At 40.0% G+C, this 23,001-nt stretch overlaps 1 protein-coding gene across 1 annotated transcript; it reads left to right on the top strand.

Annotated features, from left to right (window-relative positions):
* Positions 1 to 702: 702 nt before the first annotated feature.
* LOC119736253 (sodium-dependent phosphate transporter 2-like) lies at positions 703 to 22,931 on the top strand. Its single transcript, XM_038210297.1, has 11 exons — positions 703 to 1,147; positions 3,668 to 4,087; positions 11,547 to 11,687; positions 12,772 to 12,857; positions 16,037 to 16,133; positions 17,118 to 17,237; positions 18,534 to 18,635; positions 19,824 to 19,940; positions 20,636 to 20,939; positions 21,766 to 21,951; positions 22,502 to 22,931. The coding sequence occupies exons 2-11, from the start codon at positions 3,724 to 3,726 to the stop codon at positions 22,737 to 22,739; spliced, it is 1,755 nt and encodes a 584-aa protein (XP_038066225.1). The 5' UTR covers positions 703 to 1,147; positions 3,668 to 3,723; the 3' UTR covers positions 22,740 to 22,931.
* The last annotated feature ends 70 nt before the right edge of the window (positions 22,932 to 23,001 follow it).

Raw genomic sequence — 23,001 nt, 5'->3', positions numbered from 1 at the left:
TGCATTATTTTGATGATAAGATTTTGTTAAGAGGGGACTTGAACATGAACTGTACGGTCCCAAAACTTTTGTACAAGTTTTGGACTGCTACATTTTCAATAAAAGGAATATAGGAATGATTTATTGTGTGGGATAGATCTGTTACTGTTTCTTTGTTATACGTGCGCGGTGCGCAGATCATTGTGTTCGATTTCGAGGTTATTTCCTGAAGTTTATTTGTTTCCTGAATTGTCAAGTGACCCCGAATGACCCTTGCTATTTATGATGTGAATAAAGACCTTCCAGACTCACGCTTATTATTATTCACATAATCGTCTCGTCCGAAAGCTGTGGTCATATAACGGTACACCTTAGCAACAAAATAAAGAAATCTTGTTACCAAACTTTGAAACATGTGCATATGATTAATGTTATATATTTCATCTTTTGGAATTTTTTTCATACAATTTTGTTTTGAAGAACAATACTGACTTTATTCATGCAAAATTAGATTGGTGTGCTTCGCTACTTTTAAATATAAAGTGTTTTTAATTATTACACGCTCTACTATTTGGTAACATAAGTTTGTTTTGAATGAGCCCAGAATGCCGAGCACAACCGATCAGGCCACACACGTACACGTGCAGCAAGCGTATCGTAGTACAAGTTGAGCACATGGTGATCACATGCACACCCTCATTCCATTCATAAGTGAAAACGGAAGCGTCCATTCGATTCTCGTAGGGGTTAACTTTTCCATCAACAACCCAATATACATAAATTCTAAAAAGTCCAACTTAGTGTTCGCGTTTTCTAATAAAACATGGTCAATATTTATATTTTGCCTTGCAAGATATTGAAAATGCACACGTTCCGACAAATTACTTTGTATTAAGTGACAAAAATACCTGCTTTGTGGAAGAGAATTTGTGGCATTTTCGCGCGTAATTTCGGCGCTCGAACTGAAAAATTGCGCGCCAACCCGGCTCTCACGATCTTAAGGTCCATTATCGTCGTGTTACGTGTAGAAACGACTAAATCTGCCGGCTGGGGAAAATTAGCACGTGTGAAATTTTCGTCAAAATTTGCCAATTTGATCTGTTTTTGTGCCAAAATTCATCCAGGTCTGAAAAGGTGTTGACGATCTTCGTTGAAATCTGCTCGTTAGGTGAGTAAATACATGTGTTATTAACTGATTGATGCCTGATAATTGCTGTCTGATCGATGCTGATGATGCCAGAAATTGGATGTTCAACATGTTCAGCCTGCCATGTGTCAGCCCCATTCATCAAGATGATTCATGTTATTTATTATTTTGTTAACCATGCTAAATCACAAAATTCATGACATTTTTGCAGCTGAAGTTTACCTAGTAGTATTGTAGGCCATAAACTGATAAACTTCAGCATGTTCAGCTGGGAACTTTCATGATCAGTGATGATCAGAGTCGGACTACAGTCACTGCGATTGACGATCCTAATTTAAGGAGAAAAAACCGTCTGTGTCTGACCGTAGGCTAGGCAAAAAGCCCCTAGGCCCACACTCAGTTGGGAAAGATTTCCCTCAGTTGCCTTAGAGGTCGTGGAGGTTAGGCCAAAAAAAAAATATTCGGTCTCTGGTCAGACCAAAGTTCCGGAATTGACGCGGCGACGCGGCTTTTTTTTTTTTTGGCTTTTTTTTTTTTTCTTCAAGCTTGGATTGTACAGACAGGTGGGGTAGGCCTACTATTTTGCTATTTTGGTGTCCTCATGTACATTGGTGTCCTCCATAATTTGCCTTGGTGCTTTCGATCATTTGCCTTGGTGCAATTTCCCATTCCTTGCTGCTCTTTGGTAAAAAAAAATTGAGGAGGTGCGGAAATAGAGGGCGCTGTTGGAGCTACCGCAGAACATTTTGGAAAAAAGATTGACGCGCATGATTAAAATCGACACGCGCGCTGACCAGAGACCGACTTATTTTTTTTTTTGGCCTGAGGCATGTTACTGTTGCCTACTTAAATGTTAGGCCCCTAAAAAGGTGTTTATGATATGTTTCGAATAGGCCCTAGGCCTATGCCTATATTTCCTACATTCGTTTTTGATGTGGTTTTGTAGAAAAAAAACTTCAAAGGAACATTTTATACAAGTTTGGATTTCTTCGGAATCTGCCAAAAAAAAGAAAAGAAAATATGCCTAGATTTAAACCGGAATTTTTTACGAGACACTGAAATGTGAATGCAGAGTAAAATGTGATTATTTACCATATTTAAAAAGGAGTGCAGACAATGGCAGAAATATAATTGAAATGCTCAAAACTCACATTTTCTCAAAATCTTTGCCTTAAAGTTATGGTTATACTTTACTCATCATGTTCATGCTTTATAGATGAGCTATTTCAATAAATTTATTTCTAGGCTACATGTATATCACCTTCAGCATGCCCAGATGGCAATCATGATTTCAAAAATTCTAATATTTGAATTTAAATGAATGTGCAAACAAAACCCCAGAATTTTAATCACAATTTCCTATTCAGACATGTGATAAAAATAAACCTAAAAAATGTACAATGTCCTAAAACATGTGAAAATTTACAAATTATTAGCTAGGTCTATTTACAGCAGATGTAACCAGAAGGGGCTCCGGAGTATCCTCTTATTGGTATCACCAGGGTTTACTATCTAATCTTGCCTGATATTTTAGGCTAATAATAATAAAGTCATATCTTTGCACTTCCTAAAAGATCGAAATACATGTACACAACGTAGTTGATTCGACCTTTGGACATAAACAATAAACACAAAATGTTATCAGTTTTTGAAAGGTCGATGCCTTGTGATCCCTTCGGTAGGGACTGTAGTCTAGACCGATAATGTACCTTTATTGAAAAAGAGTGTTGCCCCAGTCTGGAAGTGAAGAATTATTCATCAACGCATTTAAGTATATTATTATGGTATATTGGTTTTGTTATAAACAAAACTAAATGATGACATCTGCCATCACAATGACGTCACAAATTTTCAAATATGAGGCTATAAAATACCGGCAATTGCATTACCATTTCCTTCACTGAGAAACAATTGTAATTGCTCTCTCTTCTGTAATTAGCTTTTTGAACAGCAACCAACAATCATACCAAATATCAGTAAGAAAAATCGCAAGGTTGCACCTAAAAAAATGCTTTTGGATAATTTTTGTGGAGGTTAAATTTATGTAAGAATCTGTTTAAATACTGAGTAAACCTTGCAAGTACAGCCTTTCTGTCAACCAAACCGCGCAAAGCATCGATCAACCATTTCATGCTTGCCTAAAAAATAGATCCAAATACTATAGCATTGCAGGCGGTTTTTTTTAAGTAGAGTGCCTTTGTTTTCCTGAGAGAGATATGATTGTTAATAAAAAAAAATTGATTATTATTCTCCCGTTCATCAGGCCACGAGTCCACACGGTAGTTGATATCAGCGCACATACGGTCCTCTACCCTCACAGGAACCCATTCATACTCCTGGGTGGAGAGAGGCAATTGTAGTAAAGTGTCTTGCCCAAGGGCACAAACACCATGTTCCTGGCAGGGTTCAAACCTGTACTATCGTACACGAGTCAAACACCGTAACCATTGGACCATGGCATCCTACAAAATTGATGCCATGTTTAGTGAACTTTAGTCTGATGAATAATTATACCATCCCTCTTCTCTTTACATTGTATAGATCCCCTTTGTTAGAGTCAACACGTTACTGTTTCCTTGGCAACTTAATCCATCGGGATGGATATCACAACTGCCGTACCCGACCTCAGCTGGGCGACCTCCATGCTCTCAGGCACCGGAACCGTCGGACCCATGGACATGACCCCGTACGTCTGGACCCTAGTTGTGGGTTTCCTCATCTCTTTCGTCCTGGCTTTCGGTCTGGGCGCCAACGACGTCGCAAACTCCTTCGCCACCTCGGTGGGCTCGCGGGTGCTGACGCTGCGCACGGCATGCATCCTGGCTTCCTTCTTCGAGACGGCGGGGGCGGTGTTGCTGGGGGCGAAGGTCTCGGACACCATCCGCAAGGGCATCTTTGACGTGTCGCTGTACGAGGGCATGACGGAGACCCTGATTGTGGGTCAGATTGCTGCACTGGGAGGTAAGACATTCCCCTCCCCCCCCCCCCCCCCCCCGTCAGATTATTAAGCCCCGCCCACTCTGCACTCGTGCAGCAGCACTACTGCCTCTCGAATGTCACACTACATGTACATTAATAAACAGGACTCGTTATACTGTGCTGCATCGGGAGTCCTTTTTATTACGTCACGATTTACTATGTTTTGTTTGCTGCCCCCAACACGTTCGACACGCTCGGGTCAAAACAGGACCGGAAAAACAGCTCTCAAAAGTACCTTTTGTGCTCATTTCATGACAGACACAATAGTCGTTTTTATTTCATCACACCTCAGGCTTCATAAACCCAAAAAATGACGGAAATGTCTTCGAGCATTCCACAACCTCTTTGAAAGTTGTTCAGTTTTGAAAGAGGCATGGAACAATCGCATCCACCAACGTTTACAAGTGTACAGGTGCAGGTATTGAATTATTTCTTCACAAAATGTGATTTATTGTCTTGCCAGACAATAATCGGGCTCTCGCTGGGGGGTAATCTGTACAAAAAAGTGAAAGCCCCTTTTTTCAGATGGTTGCAGATGCCCCAAATCTGAATGAGGCAAAAAAAAAAAGTCTCCAGTTTCTGGTATGGGGCTTGCCCCAAAAGTGGTGCGGTGACGTTTTATATATTTTTTTTTCAAGAAGAAAAACGTTGTTATTTTGCTGACGCTACGGCAATGCGCGCGCAGACCAGAAACCAGATTCTTTTAATTGAAATTTGCAAGGAGAAAAGAACAATATCAATTTTATTTTTAAGAGTAGGCCTATGGGGTTTGGATTTTATCTTCAATTCAAAGTTGATTTTTCATGCATTGGAGCCCTTGAGGTACATGTACATTATTTACATACATGTACATGTACAACCACGATTAAAAGCAAATCAATCAACCACCAACATATCATTTATGGGCAAGACTACCATATGCGAAGTTCACTAATTTTCCTCTGTATTGACTAACAAGCCCCCAGATAGCAATTTCATGTCATCAAAGTCAATTTGAGCAGTGAGAAAATACAAGCATTTTCTTAGAAAACACTTGGAATTTTTCAGTCCACTCTCATAGGGTTTGTACACAGAGTGTTGAGTGAACTTCTTATATGGAAATCTTTACGATTGAAATAATATCTAAAAGAAAATACCAAAAAACGGAAAACAGTTAGATGTAAATGTTGTACATATTATACCCACATCAAGCATGTAGTCGATATTTCTCTGCTTTCAAACAACTTATTGTCCCCTATTCCCATCTTTCAATCTATACTCCCTCATCCAATCAATAATTCACGGCATGCTTATTCAAGCCGTCAGCAATTTAATCCACGGACTACGGTGCCACAGCATTTCAACCTTTGGCAAGTCGCATCCGTGCCTTTTCTTGGTTTTTGGCTATCACTGCCGAGACGGTTAAACTAGCTAGACTTCAGATTACATGTGATCCACTAGTTGGATCATGTTCTCAAGGATTTTGAGTCATGAATGAGCAGAAACCACAAATAAAAACAAAACAAAATCCAAATCAGGGACTTCAATTAGTATTTTAAAATTGGATCTAAATTTTTCCTAAATTCTTCAACCCTGTTGCTAAAATTCTTAAACCCTGTTGCCTAAATTCTTAAACTCTGTTGCCTAAATTCTTAAACCCTGTTTACAGTGTAAACAGGGTTGTATTTTGGGCCTCCAATTTGGAATTTTTGATGATTGTAGTTTTTGACAATCTTGTATCGCAATTAACAATGTATTCGCTGTGTAAACTTTACACAGCGAATACATTGTTAATTGTGATACAAGATTGTCAAAAACTACAATCATCAAAAATTCCAAATTGGAGGCCCAAAATACATCTCTATTGCCCTGCTTTTGATAATGATAATGATAATAATGATTCTTTATTGTCCGCATCTTATAAATACGGATAATCATATTCTATTGGCAACACAATTACATTAAAACACTAATATTACATGTACATCCAAACCCCTGTTACATAAATCAAAATACAACACACATCTAAGTATAAAAGAAGGAATATAAGACGAAATGAAATTGTTTTCAATTTATACTTACAATTTACTACCAGTTCTTAAAAGTGTATTTTATTATATACACGTACTATGTAAAAGCCAGTACATGCACATGTGATTAAAGTATTGATATTTATTACGTTAAAAATATATTGGCCATTTTATCGCTTGGTTAAGTGATAGTTTAATATTCATTTATTTTTTTATTTTTTAGATATAAAAATAAAGAAGAAAAGCCCCTCAGCGACACCCAAACCTCTGTCGATTATTTAATGTATTTTTCGTCTCACCTCCATCAAGTATAAAACTAAAAGTTAACAAACATCGCAATATGCACCTGCCAATGGTGTGACATGTTTTGATAAATCCAGTGTAATGAGTATGATTTTCTCCACAAATTGCAGACTGATCGCATCAGTTTGGTGCGCACTTGGATGCTCTCCCCTCATCACTGTAGCCTTGAGCAGAAGAGTGCAGATTAATTTCCTGTTTTGTTCTTCGTGCTCTTTCGTCTGATTTGGCATCCCTCTTTATTATAGTTAGGAATAAATCAACATCAGCCTGCATTGGCTGGGTCAATTTGTGATGCCCTGAATGCAGCCACGCGCATATTAGTCTAGGACTGTGTCTCATACAACTGGACAAATTGAGATTTTTGTATTGGGGCGGTTACTGGCTCTTCTAAATAAATTGTCTGAAAATATTTTAAAGTGAAGTGAATGTTCATGTATGGTCATTTATTAACAGTTAATGTTTGGGAAAGAATAGAGAAAAACATAAAAAATTATGAAAGGGGTCACATGGAGAGAGCAGGACCTGCAAGGAAAATTCAAACTTGAATATCCAACGTCTTGCTTTATACAACACCTGATTGGTGGATCGTTGATCACATGTCATTGAATTATTTGTCCCAACACACAGCGCACGCGTGGCGCGCAGCGCACAGTGCAATGGAAGTTCTATTGCACGGTGAATAGAACTTCCATTGCACGGTGTCACTGCTGCTGGTGGTGGCGCTGTTTTAAATCGAGATAAATTGAATATGATTGGTCTCAGCCTGTTGAACAGTTTGCATAAATTAAATATGATGAACTTGTCGAACTTTTAAACAGTTTTTAACCTGAATAAATTGGCTATTAAAAGTCAACCAGTCAGATGACAAGGATTTATTCAGGTGTTATATAACACAAATAATAATAAATGTTTCAAGTTTGTGCAATGGAAAGAATAATTTCATTCGGTGACAGATGAAATGTTCGCCTCATGGAATGGAACATTTTCATCTGTCACCTCATTTTTTTTACCGTTGCACTCACAAACATTCATTATTTGTATTATAGTGACAGGTCTGACCCAATTCACCCTGTAGCCTGATCATAGAGTGTCCCAATTTAAAGGCACGTACATGTACCTGTGCATGTAGGAACGTTTGCAAATACCAGGAAACAATTTAATAATTTCACGAGAAAATCCTTAGGCCAAAAAAAAGAATAGTTCTGCTTCCGGTTACCCGACCGACCCTATTTTTAGGCTGCGACCCTAAAAATTGTATCGGCAATTCCAAAAAAAAATTTAAAAAAAATGATTTAATAAATAAAAATAAAAACCTTATGTCTTGTCTGTCTTCACAAAATACCTCTCAACAACCCTTTTGCATCAAAAAATGCTTGTATTAATTGTTTTCTTACTTACATTCGCTATTTTTTCAAAAGAAACCTCCGTTATTTTTACAAATTCGCTTTGCGATTCAACTACTTCGCAATTCGATGTCTATAATCACGTGCGTAATAAGCGCAATGCGGCGACGACTAGTTCCCGCCGCGCGGCGCAGGGCCCAATGATGAAAATGCGGTAACTAGTCTGTGCACGGCTATGCGATCGATAGCGCTAGCATATGGCTATGCAGGCGCAAACACGTGCTCTGTCAACTGGTCGATTCGACGTCGTAAAAATGCCAAGAAAGACATCGTAAAAATGCCAAGAAAACACCGATGGAGAGAGAACATTTTTGCAAGTTAATTCACAGATTTGATCTAGCTTGTCTGTGTATGTATTTTCCGTGTTCAAGAGTTCATTTTGAGATCGCACTACTCGTATTTGCAGTGATACAATGCAGCGTGTTTCCCGAAATGTTCGACCCGTTGGCCGCGGGCCACACATGTACATGTACAGTGCATCACACACTTCGGAGTTTTGGCCAGCTCCCCTTCTTGACTAGCGTTGTGCATATGGTGCGAACGACCTGAATTTTCCACAATTTTTTTTACGAATTATCGAACGTAAATATATTGACAATAATTAAGGTAGGTTTTATTCACTTTTTGTGGCCATTTTGTGTATAGCTTTTGTGGTGCAATGGAAATAGTTCAGGCTAAAACTTCGCATATAATTGAATACCCCATTCAATCTGCATAAAAAAAATTTGCAAAAAAAAATAAAATTCCGACCGACCGACCCTATTTTTGAAAGGCATGTAATCGGAAGCAGAACTATTTTTTTTTTGGCCTTACTCAAGGTTAAGATATGCTGGTACCAAATACACTGTGAAATTATTTGGCCTAAAAATGGTTTCATTCGGAAGAAAAGAATCATTGAAAGAGGTTTAAGAAAGTGTGCCGGTGGGCACATTTTAATTTTGTTTTTTTTACATGCCTTAGCGACAGAATCCAGTTACAATGTACCCCAAAACTTGTGCTCGCGTTTTCTCAAAATGTATAGTATCCATTGAGCTCAACAAGTTAGTTTTGCACCCTTCTTGAGCAATTTTGTAGATTCAAACCAAAAAAAACACCCGCACAAATCCTAGATGTACGGTAGTAGACCTTTATGCTACACAAAGGACTGTTCATTTATACATTAAATCAAAAAAATGTGGGAACATTAAACCCATTTTCAGGTACTTAAATGTTGAACAGCACATCTAACGACTGCAAAATATTTACATGCCACTTAGAGAAAATGAGGGTCGATTGTTCCGTCGACGTGTCTGTCAAACCTAAAACAAAAAAGGTTATTGGTACTTAAATGTTGAACAGCACATCTAACGACTGCAAAATATTGACATGCCACTTAGACAAAATGAGGGTCGATTGTTCCGTCGACGTGTCTGTCAAACCTAAAACAAAAAAGGTTATTGGTACTTAAATGTTGAACAGCATCTAACGACTGCAAAATATTAACATGCCACTTAGAGAAAATGAGGGTCGATTGTTCCGTCGACGTGTCTGTCAAACCTAAAACAAAAAAAGGTTATTGGGCGGAAACACTCAAAATAAAATGGGCCCATCATGCCTTGATTGTGTGGTTATTACAGGTTATCCCATGTTTATCAAGTTCTTCACGTGAACATGTGTGTACTTCACATTTCTGTCACATGTTCACCGAGTGTTTCAGGTGTTTTTATCACATGGTTCTGTGGAACACCGGGCAGTAACCCTAAAATAGTACGTCCTTTGAACTTCAACGATAATTGGATCGGGCCCAAACAGTCAGATTGCAAGTGTATGAATTCCTGAATCAATACATGTACCTGTACAAAGTGAAATTGAATTGATATGGGTTAAAGATAAAATTGGAAGTTGGGGTGGGGGGGGGGGGGGAGGAGTGTGATTTTTTATTATGACTCTGCAGGGTATCAGCCTCGACTCCATGGGCGCGTGCACGTTCCTAACACTAACCCCTGGCCGTGATGATGACGTAAATGACGCTGATTGGCTATTCACAGCGTCCTGCGCACGCATTTCGAAGATTGCACGCCGGGTGCGCCCATAATGCGCTCGCATGCTTTGCATGTAACGTAACGTACGAAAAAAAATTGTTATTCAAAAGTCGCGATGCCTGTGCGATATGGATTATGGCAGCCTCGTTTTTCGCTAAAAAAACCCCTGTATCTTCGGTTGTAAAGGGACGAAAGGGGTAGGTACATTTAATACAAATCTTTGCTAAATAACTCAATGTCCAAACGTTTTGTTTGAAAGGATTGATTCTTCAAAATCACAACTTTTAACATTTTAAAGATGGCGTCGGCACGTAAAACGGATAAACTGCAGCCTAATTATAATGTGCCATATTTTGACACATTTAAATTACTCAATCCCAGGGGTTAAGATCGTGCAATGCATGATGGGAAACAACATGGCGCAGCACGATCATACCCATGGGGAATGAGGTTGGCTGGGTATGGACTCTGTGTATACACATGGGTTACAAAGAGAGAGTTGGTAAAGACCACTGGGAGGGACCTTCAAACGCATTGCCGATGGCGCCTAACGTTCACCCGAAGACACTGCTGTCTTGTGCTTGAGATTAAGAATAATATTAGTAATTGATTCAGGAACTCATACACTTGCAATCTGACTGTTTGGGGCTGATCAAATTATCACTTCGCCCCGCACACGTGCCAGTGCCAACCATTAAAAGTATGCGCATGCAGTGTTTCCCTCCCCTGAAGCTTTTTTTTTCATTATATAATTTAGCCTGTACTTTTTATTTATACACTTATATTTGATCTTTATCTTTTCGCGTTCCTACTTTTGATAGTTACATGTAACGCTTGATTATTAATTACCTGTTTAACTGCATTGTTTTTGACTGAGTATTATGTGTTTACAATTGTTTTACTAATGAACGTTTCTGTGTTTCATTTATTGCGTTATACATGTAGTGGTCACAGTATGCTTTTAGCGCCTGCCATTGACAAGCTTAGGCTTATTATGGCTTGAATTAATTGCTTTGTCATTTACAATTTTACTTATTTGTTTTTCCAAGACACAATTTATATTTATTTTCCTTTATTGTACATGCTATATGAATTGTATTTTGTTCATGGTTGGATTTAAATAAATGTTATATTGAATTGAATTGAATTGAATTGAAAGCGGTTAAGTGCCATCTACATGTGCACGGACTATTCACGCATGGAGTCCATACACTTATTTAGGGCAAATGGTTTTCCGCAACCAGGAAAATGGACGGAATTTGCAGAATCTGCTCCACGAAACGGACAACGGAGTTCGAATTTAAAGAAAATAACTTCCGCAATTGTATTGATAAAAAACATAATTTTGTAAAATTTAGTGAGTCCAAAACGAATTGTTGATTGATTGAGCAGACGAGTCATAACAATAGTTGGGGGATAAAAACGTTCAAGATCAGAGCAATAAATGTTAAGAGATCATTACCATAGTTGTTGGTCAGCGCACTGGTGTAAATCATCACACACATGGCATGCTCTCGCAGTTCGCTTTTGCTCCAAGATGTGTGTGACGTTATGATGTATGGCTATTGCATGTAACTTGTGTGGTGTTGGCGGTGCAGTATTAATGACTTGACGGTGGTGAAGTTAAATGGTACGTCTGTAAATTGATCGGCCGTTGATAAAAATAGCAATCTTTATGTATCTTATCTCTGTGTTTTATCTGTAGGAGCCTGCATTTGGTTGCTAGTGGCAACCTACTTCAAGCTGCCTGTTTCCGGCACTCACAGCATCGTGGGATCCATGATTGGTTTCCACCTCGTCGTGTTTCAGACGGAGGGCGTTAACTGGAGCAAGTTTGGTCTCATCAGTAAGTCTTACAAGAAACTGCATTCACAAAATTTATTAGATTTGTTACATGGTGTCAAGAACTCAACAAGATAGGTTGCAGTTCTCATTGCACAAAGCTAAGGCCAGTTCCGGAATTGACGCGGCGACGCGGCTTTTTAATTTTTTTTTGCTTTTTTTCTTCAAGCTTGGATTGTACAGACAAGGTGGGGTACTATTTTGCTTTTTTGGTGTCCTCATGTACACGTACATTGGTGTCCTCCATAATTTGCCTTGGTGCTCTCGATCATTTGCCTTGGTGCAATTTCCCATTCCTTGGTGCTCTTTGGTAAAAAAAATTGAGGAGGTGCGGCAATAGAGTGTTGGAGCTACTGCAATAGAGTGTTGGAGCTGTTGGAGCTACTGCGGAACATTTTGAAGAAAAAAAAAGATTGACGTGCATGATTAAAATCGAGGCGCGCGCTGACCAGAGACCGACTTATTATTTTTTTTGGCCTAATCTAGCGCGCCGGCAGGTTCCACACGCACAAGCAACAAGCACAATGAACGCAGTGCGATGTCACCTTCAGTGTGTGACATGAGTTGTGATTGTCCACACACGTGGCCATAATCCTTGACCAATGAAATTACATTATCCAAGCACACGATGTAACTACAGTGGAACGTCGCTATACCCAACACCGCTATACTGAACATTTGGCTATACCGAACATCGTCCTTGGCTCCCGATTTTTGTGTACAAAACCAACCGAACATTGGTGTTGGAAACCGTCAACAGAAGAGCGAAAGTGGCTTTTATTTCCTCAAGGCATAGAAGGGGAAAGCCACCCATCGATGTAGGTAGTAAGCTCAAAACTGTGTAATTACATTATTCAATAGTCGGCACGTGTTCGAAGTCGTCTTTCAGTAACTACCAGGGTGAAGTTCTGAAGGGCGCCGTTTATTGAAAAGTGAGTTTCGGAGCACCAGCAGCTTAAAATCACTATACCGAACGATCGCTATTACGAACGTTTTCTGTGGATCCTGCGATGTTCGTTATAGCGGCGTTCCACTGTAATACTTTGTACATTGATTGTACAACTCTATACTTTATTGCCTCCCTGCAGTTGCATCCTGGTTCATTTCTCCGTTGTTGTCGGGCCTCATGTCTGCCATCATCTTCCTTCTCTACAAGAAGTTTGTTCTGGACAAGGTAAGGTTTTGCAGGCTCTCGTTTGAAGTAACAAATCAATAAATATTAAAACTAAATAAAAAAGTAGATGCATTTCTATTTTGTTACTTTTATTTTATTTATTTGTATTATTTTATAGACATTTTTTTTTAAATTTCTGTAGCTAAAAGTATCGTGGAAGATTTCATTAAAGAGGAGAAAACTATTTTGCCAAAGTTATTTTACCATAATTTCTTTATCTGCCTTGTAGAATTTGTAATGTTTTTATTACATTATTTGAAATAATACCGCGCACTTGGCTTGTTTTTGATGATCTCAGAAAAAAATGGCAATCTTCACATTTGAGTGAATGGCTAACGTTGTATTTTTGAGGGGTAACTAAAGGCCATTTTGTCTTTAATGATAATACTCCTTATATGAAATTCCTATTCCATGGGGACATAATCGGCCTGATTCTCCTCACTAGCCCGAACTTCCCGCCACAAAGACTTAAAAAACCTGAAAACTGTAATACAAAAAGCATAATAGTTTGCAAATCCAGATGACGGAATGTGTAATGCCTTGGACAGATTTGTCTAAACTACATGTACATGTACACGTACAATTTCATGTTGTACACCGGTGCCAAGCTTGTACGTGTTAGTGTGCACAAGTGCACGTGCCGTGTAGTTCAGTCCAAGTTCAAGGAGGATGCTGGGCATTCCTACCTTGTATACAAGATCAGTCTGCAACCTTTAATGACCTACATACTAAGGCATCATAAATTATTGAGCTTGAGTATTTCACCTGTCCAAATCTGGCCAACATCTAATAGTGCAGTTAACTTAATGGATTTTAAACACAAAAAGTATTCAAGACCCATGTGACTTCGATGGCATCAAAATACAATCGTGGGTGTACACGTATGCATTCTGAGTGATTTTATCCTCACTATTCTTCAATCACGTTGGAAATGTAATTGTTTTTGTACAATGTACATGTTCTACTCTGAACGCGAGTCTCTGCTTTCTTGAAAGTTTTCACCGTTAGTAAGGATTTTTTGTGCAATTGTTTTCAGACATGTATTTTGCTCTTGGTGATTCACAAAATGGTTTAATGTTTTCGGTGAGTTGATTTTTAAAACTGAGAACATTTGTAAGTTTTCAAATCATCAGTTACCACAGATACTAAAAAGAGAGAAGAGAAATATAAACATTCAGCTGTGTAACCTCTGACGTTTATTTCCCTATCTTTGTTGTTCCATTTTCACCGACTGTTTGGGCCACACATACATGTAGCCAGTGAAGGAGCCCAAACTATTCTGAAAATCATTTTGAATTGCAAAACTTTGTAGATCTTAAAACATCACAGCTATGGGCTCAGTGCACTTGTGAGTACTCCTTCAACGGCCAGAAAAGGAGAGTTGGGGGAGACCTAGACTGGTTCCCGGTCCATCCACTGCGTATTTCGAATGATCAAAAGTTGTTGGAGGTGGGGATTAGTCTGGGAGACCATTGAAAGTTAAATTCGAACGTATTATAAATCACGCCTACGACGCCTGACGCTCACACGAAGACGCTGTGGCTAATAGCTTTTGCACATTCAGGAAGTCGTGCACACTTTGTGCGCGAACCAGTACAGTACAATACGCACACGCTGTGTGTCCTGTCCACGGGGCTCTCAAAAGTGGTAAAAACTCGCCCTCTTTTGTTGGCGCACGGAGCCCATAGAAAGCAATCTCAAATCATTAACTGCTCATCTACATTTCAGACTTAAGTTTTTGTTACGTTGTCATTCGCTTCCCTTCAAAGTACCAAAACTGCAGAAGCCTTAAATTTATTTGAAAACTTTGCAGTTTTGTTGAATCTAGTTTTTTTTTAACGTGCTTCATGTACCTGTACATGTACAGACGTTGCAAAAAATATAGTTTTATTGCAGGCCTCAAATGAAAAGTACTATACCGTGATTATAATATAAAATTAGCATAAATATATACTTCGGTGAATTTAATTACATTGTAAAACAAATGCAATTAACCTTGGAAGCTAATATTAAAAACCTAGGACAGGTTTTGCAGAAATGCTTTACATATTGGTTACCAGCTAAAATAATGGACAATAGTCATGAGCCTTATTCACGAGTCGGCCATATTCAATTTAAAGTGAGGTAAAATCTTTATTTTTAGAACTTGCGAAGAGAAATGAAAGCAAGGACATAAAGTTGATTACACATTATACCAGTCTGCTCCAATGCATAATTTAAAATTTCTGATTAAACATACCCTAATGTTTTAAGCCACAAAAAAAAGAAGTGACTCTAAGATATTCTAATATCATCGCATTCAACAGTTCACAATTAATAAAATACGTTCAGGGAACCAGACCAAAATGGCTTTCTTATGAATGAGGCTACATTCGAATCAACTGTCTAGAGCTAGGTCTAGGTCTGCGCCCATCGAAAATACGTGGGGACGCGCTGACAATAGACGTAGCCGTAGCTCTGGAAGCCCGTTTCGGACACGGCCTAAGGACTATTGACATTTGGCTGGTTCTTGTTTGTAATTATATGCACAAAAAAAAATTGCTTCCTTTCAAACAGAATTGAAACTGAAGTGTTTTGACAGGGATGGCAGTCCTGCTACTGCCTAATTTCAGCTCTTTTTTTTTCAAATTGTAAAATATTTTCACACCCTATGTGTATACTTTTCCTTTATAACTCAAATTTCAGGCAAAAATGTCCAGAGTCCATGGACATCCCTGGTTTCAAGCCATTCAGTATTGAACATTTTGCACCTTTCAGAGAGTTGTTTCATTAGAATACAAAGTTAAAAAATGAGTTTAGACGCTCGGTTTCTAAATTTTCATTTAAAACGCACATTTCAGGCAAAAATGTGAAGGGCAAAACCTAATTGATTTACATCACCCCAACGCAAAAACTCCACCTAAAGCCCGGTTCATACTGCATGCGAAAGCAAATGCTAAGCGCATTTGACGTCATGGAACAACATTCGCTGCGAAATTCAGGGGAGTTGAAGTATGTTTAACTTTTACGAATTCGCAAAGCGAATACTTGCCATGACGTCACAAATTCGCTTTCGTTTTGCGCCGAGTATGAACCGGGCTTTATGAATAACTTTCATTTGCTCAGTTTATGACTTTTTACAGAAAATTTGGATTGGTATGCCATGAAAGTTGAAGGTGTTTTTTTTATTTCCCACATAGGATGAGCCCTTGGAGCCTGGTCTGAAGGTCCTCCCCATCTGCTACACTCTGGTGCTGCTTGTCAACGTGTTCTCCATTACCTTCGATGGTCCCGAATGTGAGTAGGAATTCAATTTAAGCCCCAATCCATTTTTTTTAAAATTCTGGAAAAAGTGGAACAATCACTATTGTAGTTGTGCACAAATGCAAGGTTGCTAATTTGGTTGTAAAGGTGATAGTTGCATCACTTTATATGTGTCCCACCCAAAAAATACCTCAACCAACCAAACAAACAAACAAACAAACCAAACTATGCCCTGATAAATCCAACTTGATTCCAAAACCCAGCTCAATGCTAATCAACCCAACTCAACCCATCCAAATCCAACACAACCCAACATGCCTAACCCATGCCACCCCAATCCGACCCAACCCAACCCAACCCAACCCAACCCACAGAAGTGTGTATTTGCCTGCAATAAGGACCCCATGTTGTCCCTCTTTTGTTTGTACTTTAATTATTTAGAAAGACCTCCCATATGTTTTGTACACGACCCTATTGTTCTCTATTGTTCAACGTCCCCTGCAGAAACAAGCTCAACCCAACCCAACCCAATTAAACCCAACACAACCTAACACAACCCAACTCAACATGCACAATCAAACCAAACCTAACCCAACCCAACCCAATTAAACCAAACCAAACCCAACCCAACCCAATCAAACCCAACTCAACATGCCCAATCAAACCCAACCTAACCCAAGCCAACCCAACTCAACCCAACCCAACCTAACCCAAGCCAAGCCAACCCAACCCAACATGCCCAATCAAACCCAACCTAACCCAAGCCAAGCCAAGCCAACCCAACCCAACCCAACCCAACATGCCCAATCAAACCCAACCTAACCCAAGCCAAGCCAAGCCAACCCAACTCAACCCAACCCAACCTAACCCAAGCCAAGCCAACCCAACCCAACCCAACCCAACATGCCCAATCAAACCCAACCTAACCCAACCCAACCCAACCCAACCCGCCCAACCCAACATGCCCAATCAAACCAAACCTTACACAAGGATTTTTTTTCAAATTCTCTCACACAGTACTAGGAATGAACAATGTGCCTGTTTGGGGAACCTTCATTATAAGTCTGGGTGTTGGACTCATCACTGGGCTGATTGTGTGGTTTCTGGTCGTCCCGCGATTGAGGAAAAACCTGCAAGGTTTGTAAAAATTACCAGAGTTGCCATTGAGTCAGTCACAAGTCATCACAAGTCATCACAAGTCAATCACAAGTCAATCACAAGTCATCACAAGTCAATCACAAGTCAATCACAAGTCCTCACAAGTCCTCACAAGTCAATCACAAGTCAATCACAAGTCATCACAAGTCAATCACAAGTCATCACAAGTCATCACAAGTCAATCACAAGTCATCACAAGTCGATCACAGGTCATCACAAGTCAATCACAAGTCATCACAAGTCAATCACAAGTCAATCACAAGTCATCACAAGTCAATCACAAGTCATCACAAGTCGATCACAGGTCATCACAAGTCAATCACAAGTCAATCACAAGTCATCACAAGTCAATCACAAGTCAATCACAAGTCATCACAAGTCAATCACAAGTCATCACAAGTCGATCACAGGTCATCACAAGTCAATCACAAGTCATCACAAGTCGATCACATGTCATCACAAGTCAATCACAGGTCATCACAAGTCAATCACAGGTCAATCACAAGTCAATCACAAGTCAATCACAAGTTAATCGCAAGTCATCACAAGTCAATCACAAGTTAATCACAAGTCAATCACAGGTCATCACAAGTCAATCACAGGTCATAACAAGTCAATCACAAGTCATCACAAGTCATCACAAGTCATCACAAGTCAATCACATGTCATCCAGTCTCGAATGAGCTTGTCATTGTTCATCTGTTTGTTTATTTATTTATTACATTTCTTTCTGCCCAAACAGTCAAAAAGTTGTTTCCACTGGGGCCCTGCATAATAAATTATTTAACAATGTTAAGTAAAGTTAAACTCATAAGGAAAAGTACATTGGTGACAAATACAATGGACATACAAGTACATGTATCTCAGAAATATTAAACAAAAGCTATATACATTGTACATATTTTAAACATTCAACTACATGTATATGGAATGAATTACTGATCATGGGATGGGCAAAACCCCACAGAAAAACCTTTTGGAACAAAACTAAATATCACTCTGTTGTGACACGACTTTTGTGATTCGACCAGTGATTGACTTGTGATTGACCCTGTTGCAACACTGAAAAATGTCACGTCAAAGCCTTAATTACATTTAAAAGGCATGCAACTGGGGGTGCAAGTGGGGATGAAGTGGCATGCCCAAGGACACAACATATGACCAGCAGCTGGATTCGAACCCTCTGATCATTGGTCACAAAACCCTAACCACTAGGCCACACTCCACACTTCCTGTACAAAACAGTAATCAGTGATTTTTTCTCCGACATATTAGGGGCTGATAGTAAATTCTCGGCACTACCAAGCGTCAGCCTGGAGGACGTCAAGATTGAACCAGATGTCACCATTGAAATGAAAGAGAGCATCCCTGGAAAAGGTAACGGCACTAGCCCTGACTCCTTCAGAAATTTTGCTTGAGGCCTTCCCAATTTCTACAAAATCCTGCTTTGAGCCTTCCTACACCCGATGGAGTTTGGCGGATTCATAAGGTTTCTAACAAAACCGCTTTGTACCAAGGGCAAAAGCTTTTAGTCCTGCAGCCGATTTCAAGAAGCTATTATTGCACAAGTTGCGTAACATTTCGGTTATGACACATTTCGGTTATGACACATTTCACGAAAGTTGCACAGTACATGTATGTAAGTCCATCTCTTACGCAAGACAATATGGTGTAACTTGCGCATTCACTTTAGGTGGCGTAGTTGTTTGGGTAGCGACTGAAAATTCAAAATGGATTTTTTTTTTTTTAACTAGAGTCTTGCCTGTCCCAACTTTCTTGTCCCAAAAACGTTGCCCAGGTACGCCAAGTCTCGTGAAATCGATAACAAGTTTATTGTGCAGCAGCTGTGCAACAAATTTGTTGCGTAAATCCAACTCTTACGCATGGCGCAAGTTATGCACATTTTTTTACGCACGGTTTTTGTGAAAACAGCTGCTGAACATTTCTCGCGATTGTACAGGGTGAATAAAAAAAACAACGAAACCCAAATGTTGGAACCATTGTTTTAAGGAAGTTCTGCGTGTAGCACTTTCAAAATCTAGGATATGAAAGCCAATTTCATAAGCTTTCTTTTAGTACAAGAATCATTCAAATCACTCCTGTACTTTTCAAGTTACGGAATTTTAAACACAACCACCGTTTTTAGGTTCTGTACACGGATCACAGAAAAGGTGTGCGTTCTTTCAGCAAAACAAAAACAATTCACACACATCCCTATGTGATTTTTTTTCGTTTTGCTGAAAGAACACAAAACTTTTCCGTGGACAGAACCTTAAAACGGTGGTTGTGTTTAAAATTCTGTAACTTGAAAAGTACATGAGTGATTTGAATGATTCCTGTACTAAAAGGAAGCTTATGAATTGGGCTTTCATATCGTAGGTTTTGAAAATGCTACATGCAGAACTTCCCTAAAACAATGGTCCCAATATTTGGGTTTCGTTTTTTTTTTAACTTACCCTGTATTGTACAATCTTAAGAACCAGAGAAAATGAACCCCCGGTAGAAAACAAATAGTTGGATGCAGAAATTGTGACTTCCCTTTTGCTTGTTTCAAAATCTTTTCAGAAGAGCCTTTGAACCCAGAGAAGACGGACATCGCTGCACTTGATGAGAAACTTCGAGTTGTTGACATTGAGAAAGCTGCAGCTGCCAATGTTGAGAAAGAACCAATGATGATAATGAGTATGTCTTGCTGACTGTTTATATTTAAACTATTTAAAGGAAAGGGAGGTTTGCGGTAACACCATGTGAATGATATCTCTTAGGTCACAGAATTAGCCTATTGAATCTGCAAACGTTTACTTGTTTGAGTCTGTGTACTTTATACACAAGAGTTTATGGCACTGATACACCTCAATGATCGAATCTCAATCAAAAGCCAAAGAGATCCCTAAGGCCAAAAAAGAAAGTCTCCGGTTTCTGGTATGGAGCTTGCCTAAAAAGTGGTGCGGCGACGTGGCTCCTTTTTTTTTTTACCTGATTTTTTTGCTTCAAATGTCGGCTGATGACTGCAAATGGTGCCCGACTAAACTTAGTGCAAATATATGGGAGTCCAGAGAGGCCACATAAAGCTTATTCTCGACCATAACCCAATCTAAAAACACGTTAAAATTGTGCAGCAGCAGGATTCCAGTCAAACCAGCGAGTTTGGCGGTTTTGAGACATCATCTTTCATTGGAAAAAAAACTTTTCCATTTTGCCGACGCGCATGGCTACGGCGACGCGCGCGCATACCAGAAATCGGAAGCTTTTTTTTTTTGGCCTAATGGTTTGATGTGGCCACTGTGCATACATGAACATGAAGCCAGAGCAGATTCTGTAAAGCCTGATGAGTGAATCACGCTTGAAATTCCTTTGGTGTATTTTCCACAACGCAGACGCTGAACTGGACTTATCCTGCGACACCAACAACACTTCCCTTCAGTCCTCGCAAGACCTCAGCTTCTTCCAACGGTTCATGCTGCGGACAGGGTGGCGTAAGATTGAGAGCGCTAGCACCACGCCCGGCAGCGCCACGCCCGACTCGCTGCGCTCCTCCACCAGCAGCAGCACCCCTCCCAGGAGAAACCTTGAGGCGTGGAAGAGCGTAGTGGATCCTCCCGAGGTGGCCAAGCTCTGCAGTCCCTTGCAGATTCTGTCGGCTGTCTTCGCTTCGTTTGCCCACGGCGGAAACGACGTGTGGTAAGCATACTAAGGGCCGGTTAATACTCAGGCATGCAACTTTTGCTTGGATCTGCGGATTTCCTCGTTTTTTACTTCCTGTGACTGGCATTACAAATTGAAAACACTGTACAAAGTCTAGTGTGATTTGGAGTTTCCTCGTTTTTTTCTAAATTCTCAGTTGCATGCCTGAATACTCGGTGTTGAGTGGAAATGCAAATGCGAATGCGAATTTGAGGCGTAACATCAACTCTTTCCACTGCGAATTTGCAAGAACTGAACATATAAAATAACAGTTTCGTGTAAACACCCTGACTATAGTCAAATTCCATCGACAGACCAAAGCGGTAACTGGTAGGTACAGCTGGCATACAGTCCTTCTGATTTGAAAATCACAGGCGTGTGGAAAAAGGCACACCTGGATTTTTCTTGGCGTGTGATTTTTCTAGGCGTGTGACTTTTCTTGGCGTGTGATTTTTCGAGGCGTGTGATTTTTCTAGGCGTTCAATTCTGTGGTCAAAGCTGGGACTGAACAATCTGGATTTTTGTTTTATAATCATCAAGGTTAACAGTAAAGCCATTTTCTCTTCACTGACATACTTTTTTCCCCACTAATTATGAAGCATAATTATGCCGAGGTGTGGTGTACAGAGGGATTCAGGCGTGCGATTATTCACAGTTCTCGAGAAGCTTTTAGGCGTGCGATGGCGTGATCACATCAATGGGCATATCAATCACCTCCAGTCAAAGCATGGCTATATCAAATTAACAAGGGAATTCTTTATCCCTCGAGCCAATGTGGTACCAGTGATTACACCTACTGATTTATTTCCTTTCGTCTGTGTAGTAATGCCGTGGGTCCTCTCGTTGCGCTGTGGTCTATCTACCAGTCCGGGGGCGTTGGCCAGAAGCAGAGCACGCCCATTTGGATCCTGTTCTACGGCGGGCTGGGCATCACTATTGGGTTGTGGGTGCTAGGCCGTCGAGTCATTGAGACAGTTGGCGACAGGCTGACCCCCATCACTCCATCCAGGTGGGTCCTCAATGAAATCGAGTTGTTCAAAAACTGTATCCACCTCAGCTCTTAGTGAAAATCTTTACCCTCCCCCCCAAAAATGGTTGCTGGTCCTGGAACACCAGCCTAGCGTCCTCTTTGTACTGACTGACTGACTGACTGACTCCCCGACTGACTGACTGTCACTTGTGGCTTGGGCTGGATACCTATCTCCTGGTTACCGATCTCACTCACCGACTGTCACCTGCTTCATGTCATGTAGCATGTACACCACATATCGTCACCGTTTTCACGAAGGGACGGGCATATCAAAATTGACAATTTTTTTTATTTTAAGTTTTTTTCACTATCTTGCTTCAAAACATGGTACTGAGGACATAATTTAAGCTCTCTACCTATAGCTTCCTGTCTCAAAACTCAAACTATTTCTCCCATTTTCCCTCAGTAGTTCTTAAAAGAACCTGTCAATATATTATTTAGCTAAATCCTGAACAATATGTTCTTTCGTAAACGTTGATATCAAGTACAAATGGGTTAAACTATCAACTCTCTGCCTTTCCTCCTTCAGCGGTTTCACCATCGAGCTGGGCGCTGCCACCACCGTCCTTGCAGCCTCCAAGCTAGGCATCCCCATCAGCACTACCCACTGCAAAGTGGGCTCTGTCTTTGTCATCGGCCTTGTCCGCTCCCGTGCTTCGCTAGAGTGGAAAATGTTCCGTAATATCTTCCTGGCCTGGATAGTCACGCTACCCATCACAGGAGGCATTAGCGCGATACTCATGCTTATTCTGCAAAACGTCGTATGATAAACAGCCCCTTAGCTAGCCCTCCCTGTACAAATTAATTTTTTTTCTCAAGAATTCCTCCAGTTTTAGTCGTTAAAATGCAGGTTTTTAGCAGAACACACTGTAATATTTAAGTGAAACTTTTGTACAGTATTCTTTCTGCAATTTGCTGTGTGTATGATCTATAGATCTCTCTCATAGGACACCATCTTAGGGAAATTACAACTGCATGTTCATGGCAACCGGTGCGCATGCGCGCAGTGTGCAAAATGTTCTAAAACGC

This window comes from Patiria miniata, unplaced genomic scaffold (assembly GCF_015706575.1).
Source record: "Patiria miniata isolate m_02_andy unplaced genomic scaffold, ASM1570657v1 HiC_scaffold_29, whole genome shotgun sequence".
Classification (NCBI taxonomy): Eukaryota; Metazoa; Echinodermata; class Asteroidea; order Valvatida; family Asterinidae; genus Patiria; species Patiria miniata.
The sequence above is the reverse complement of the archived record's forward strand: the minus strand, read 5'-3'. Positions and strand labels throughout refer to the sequence as shown.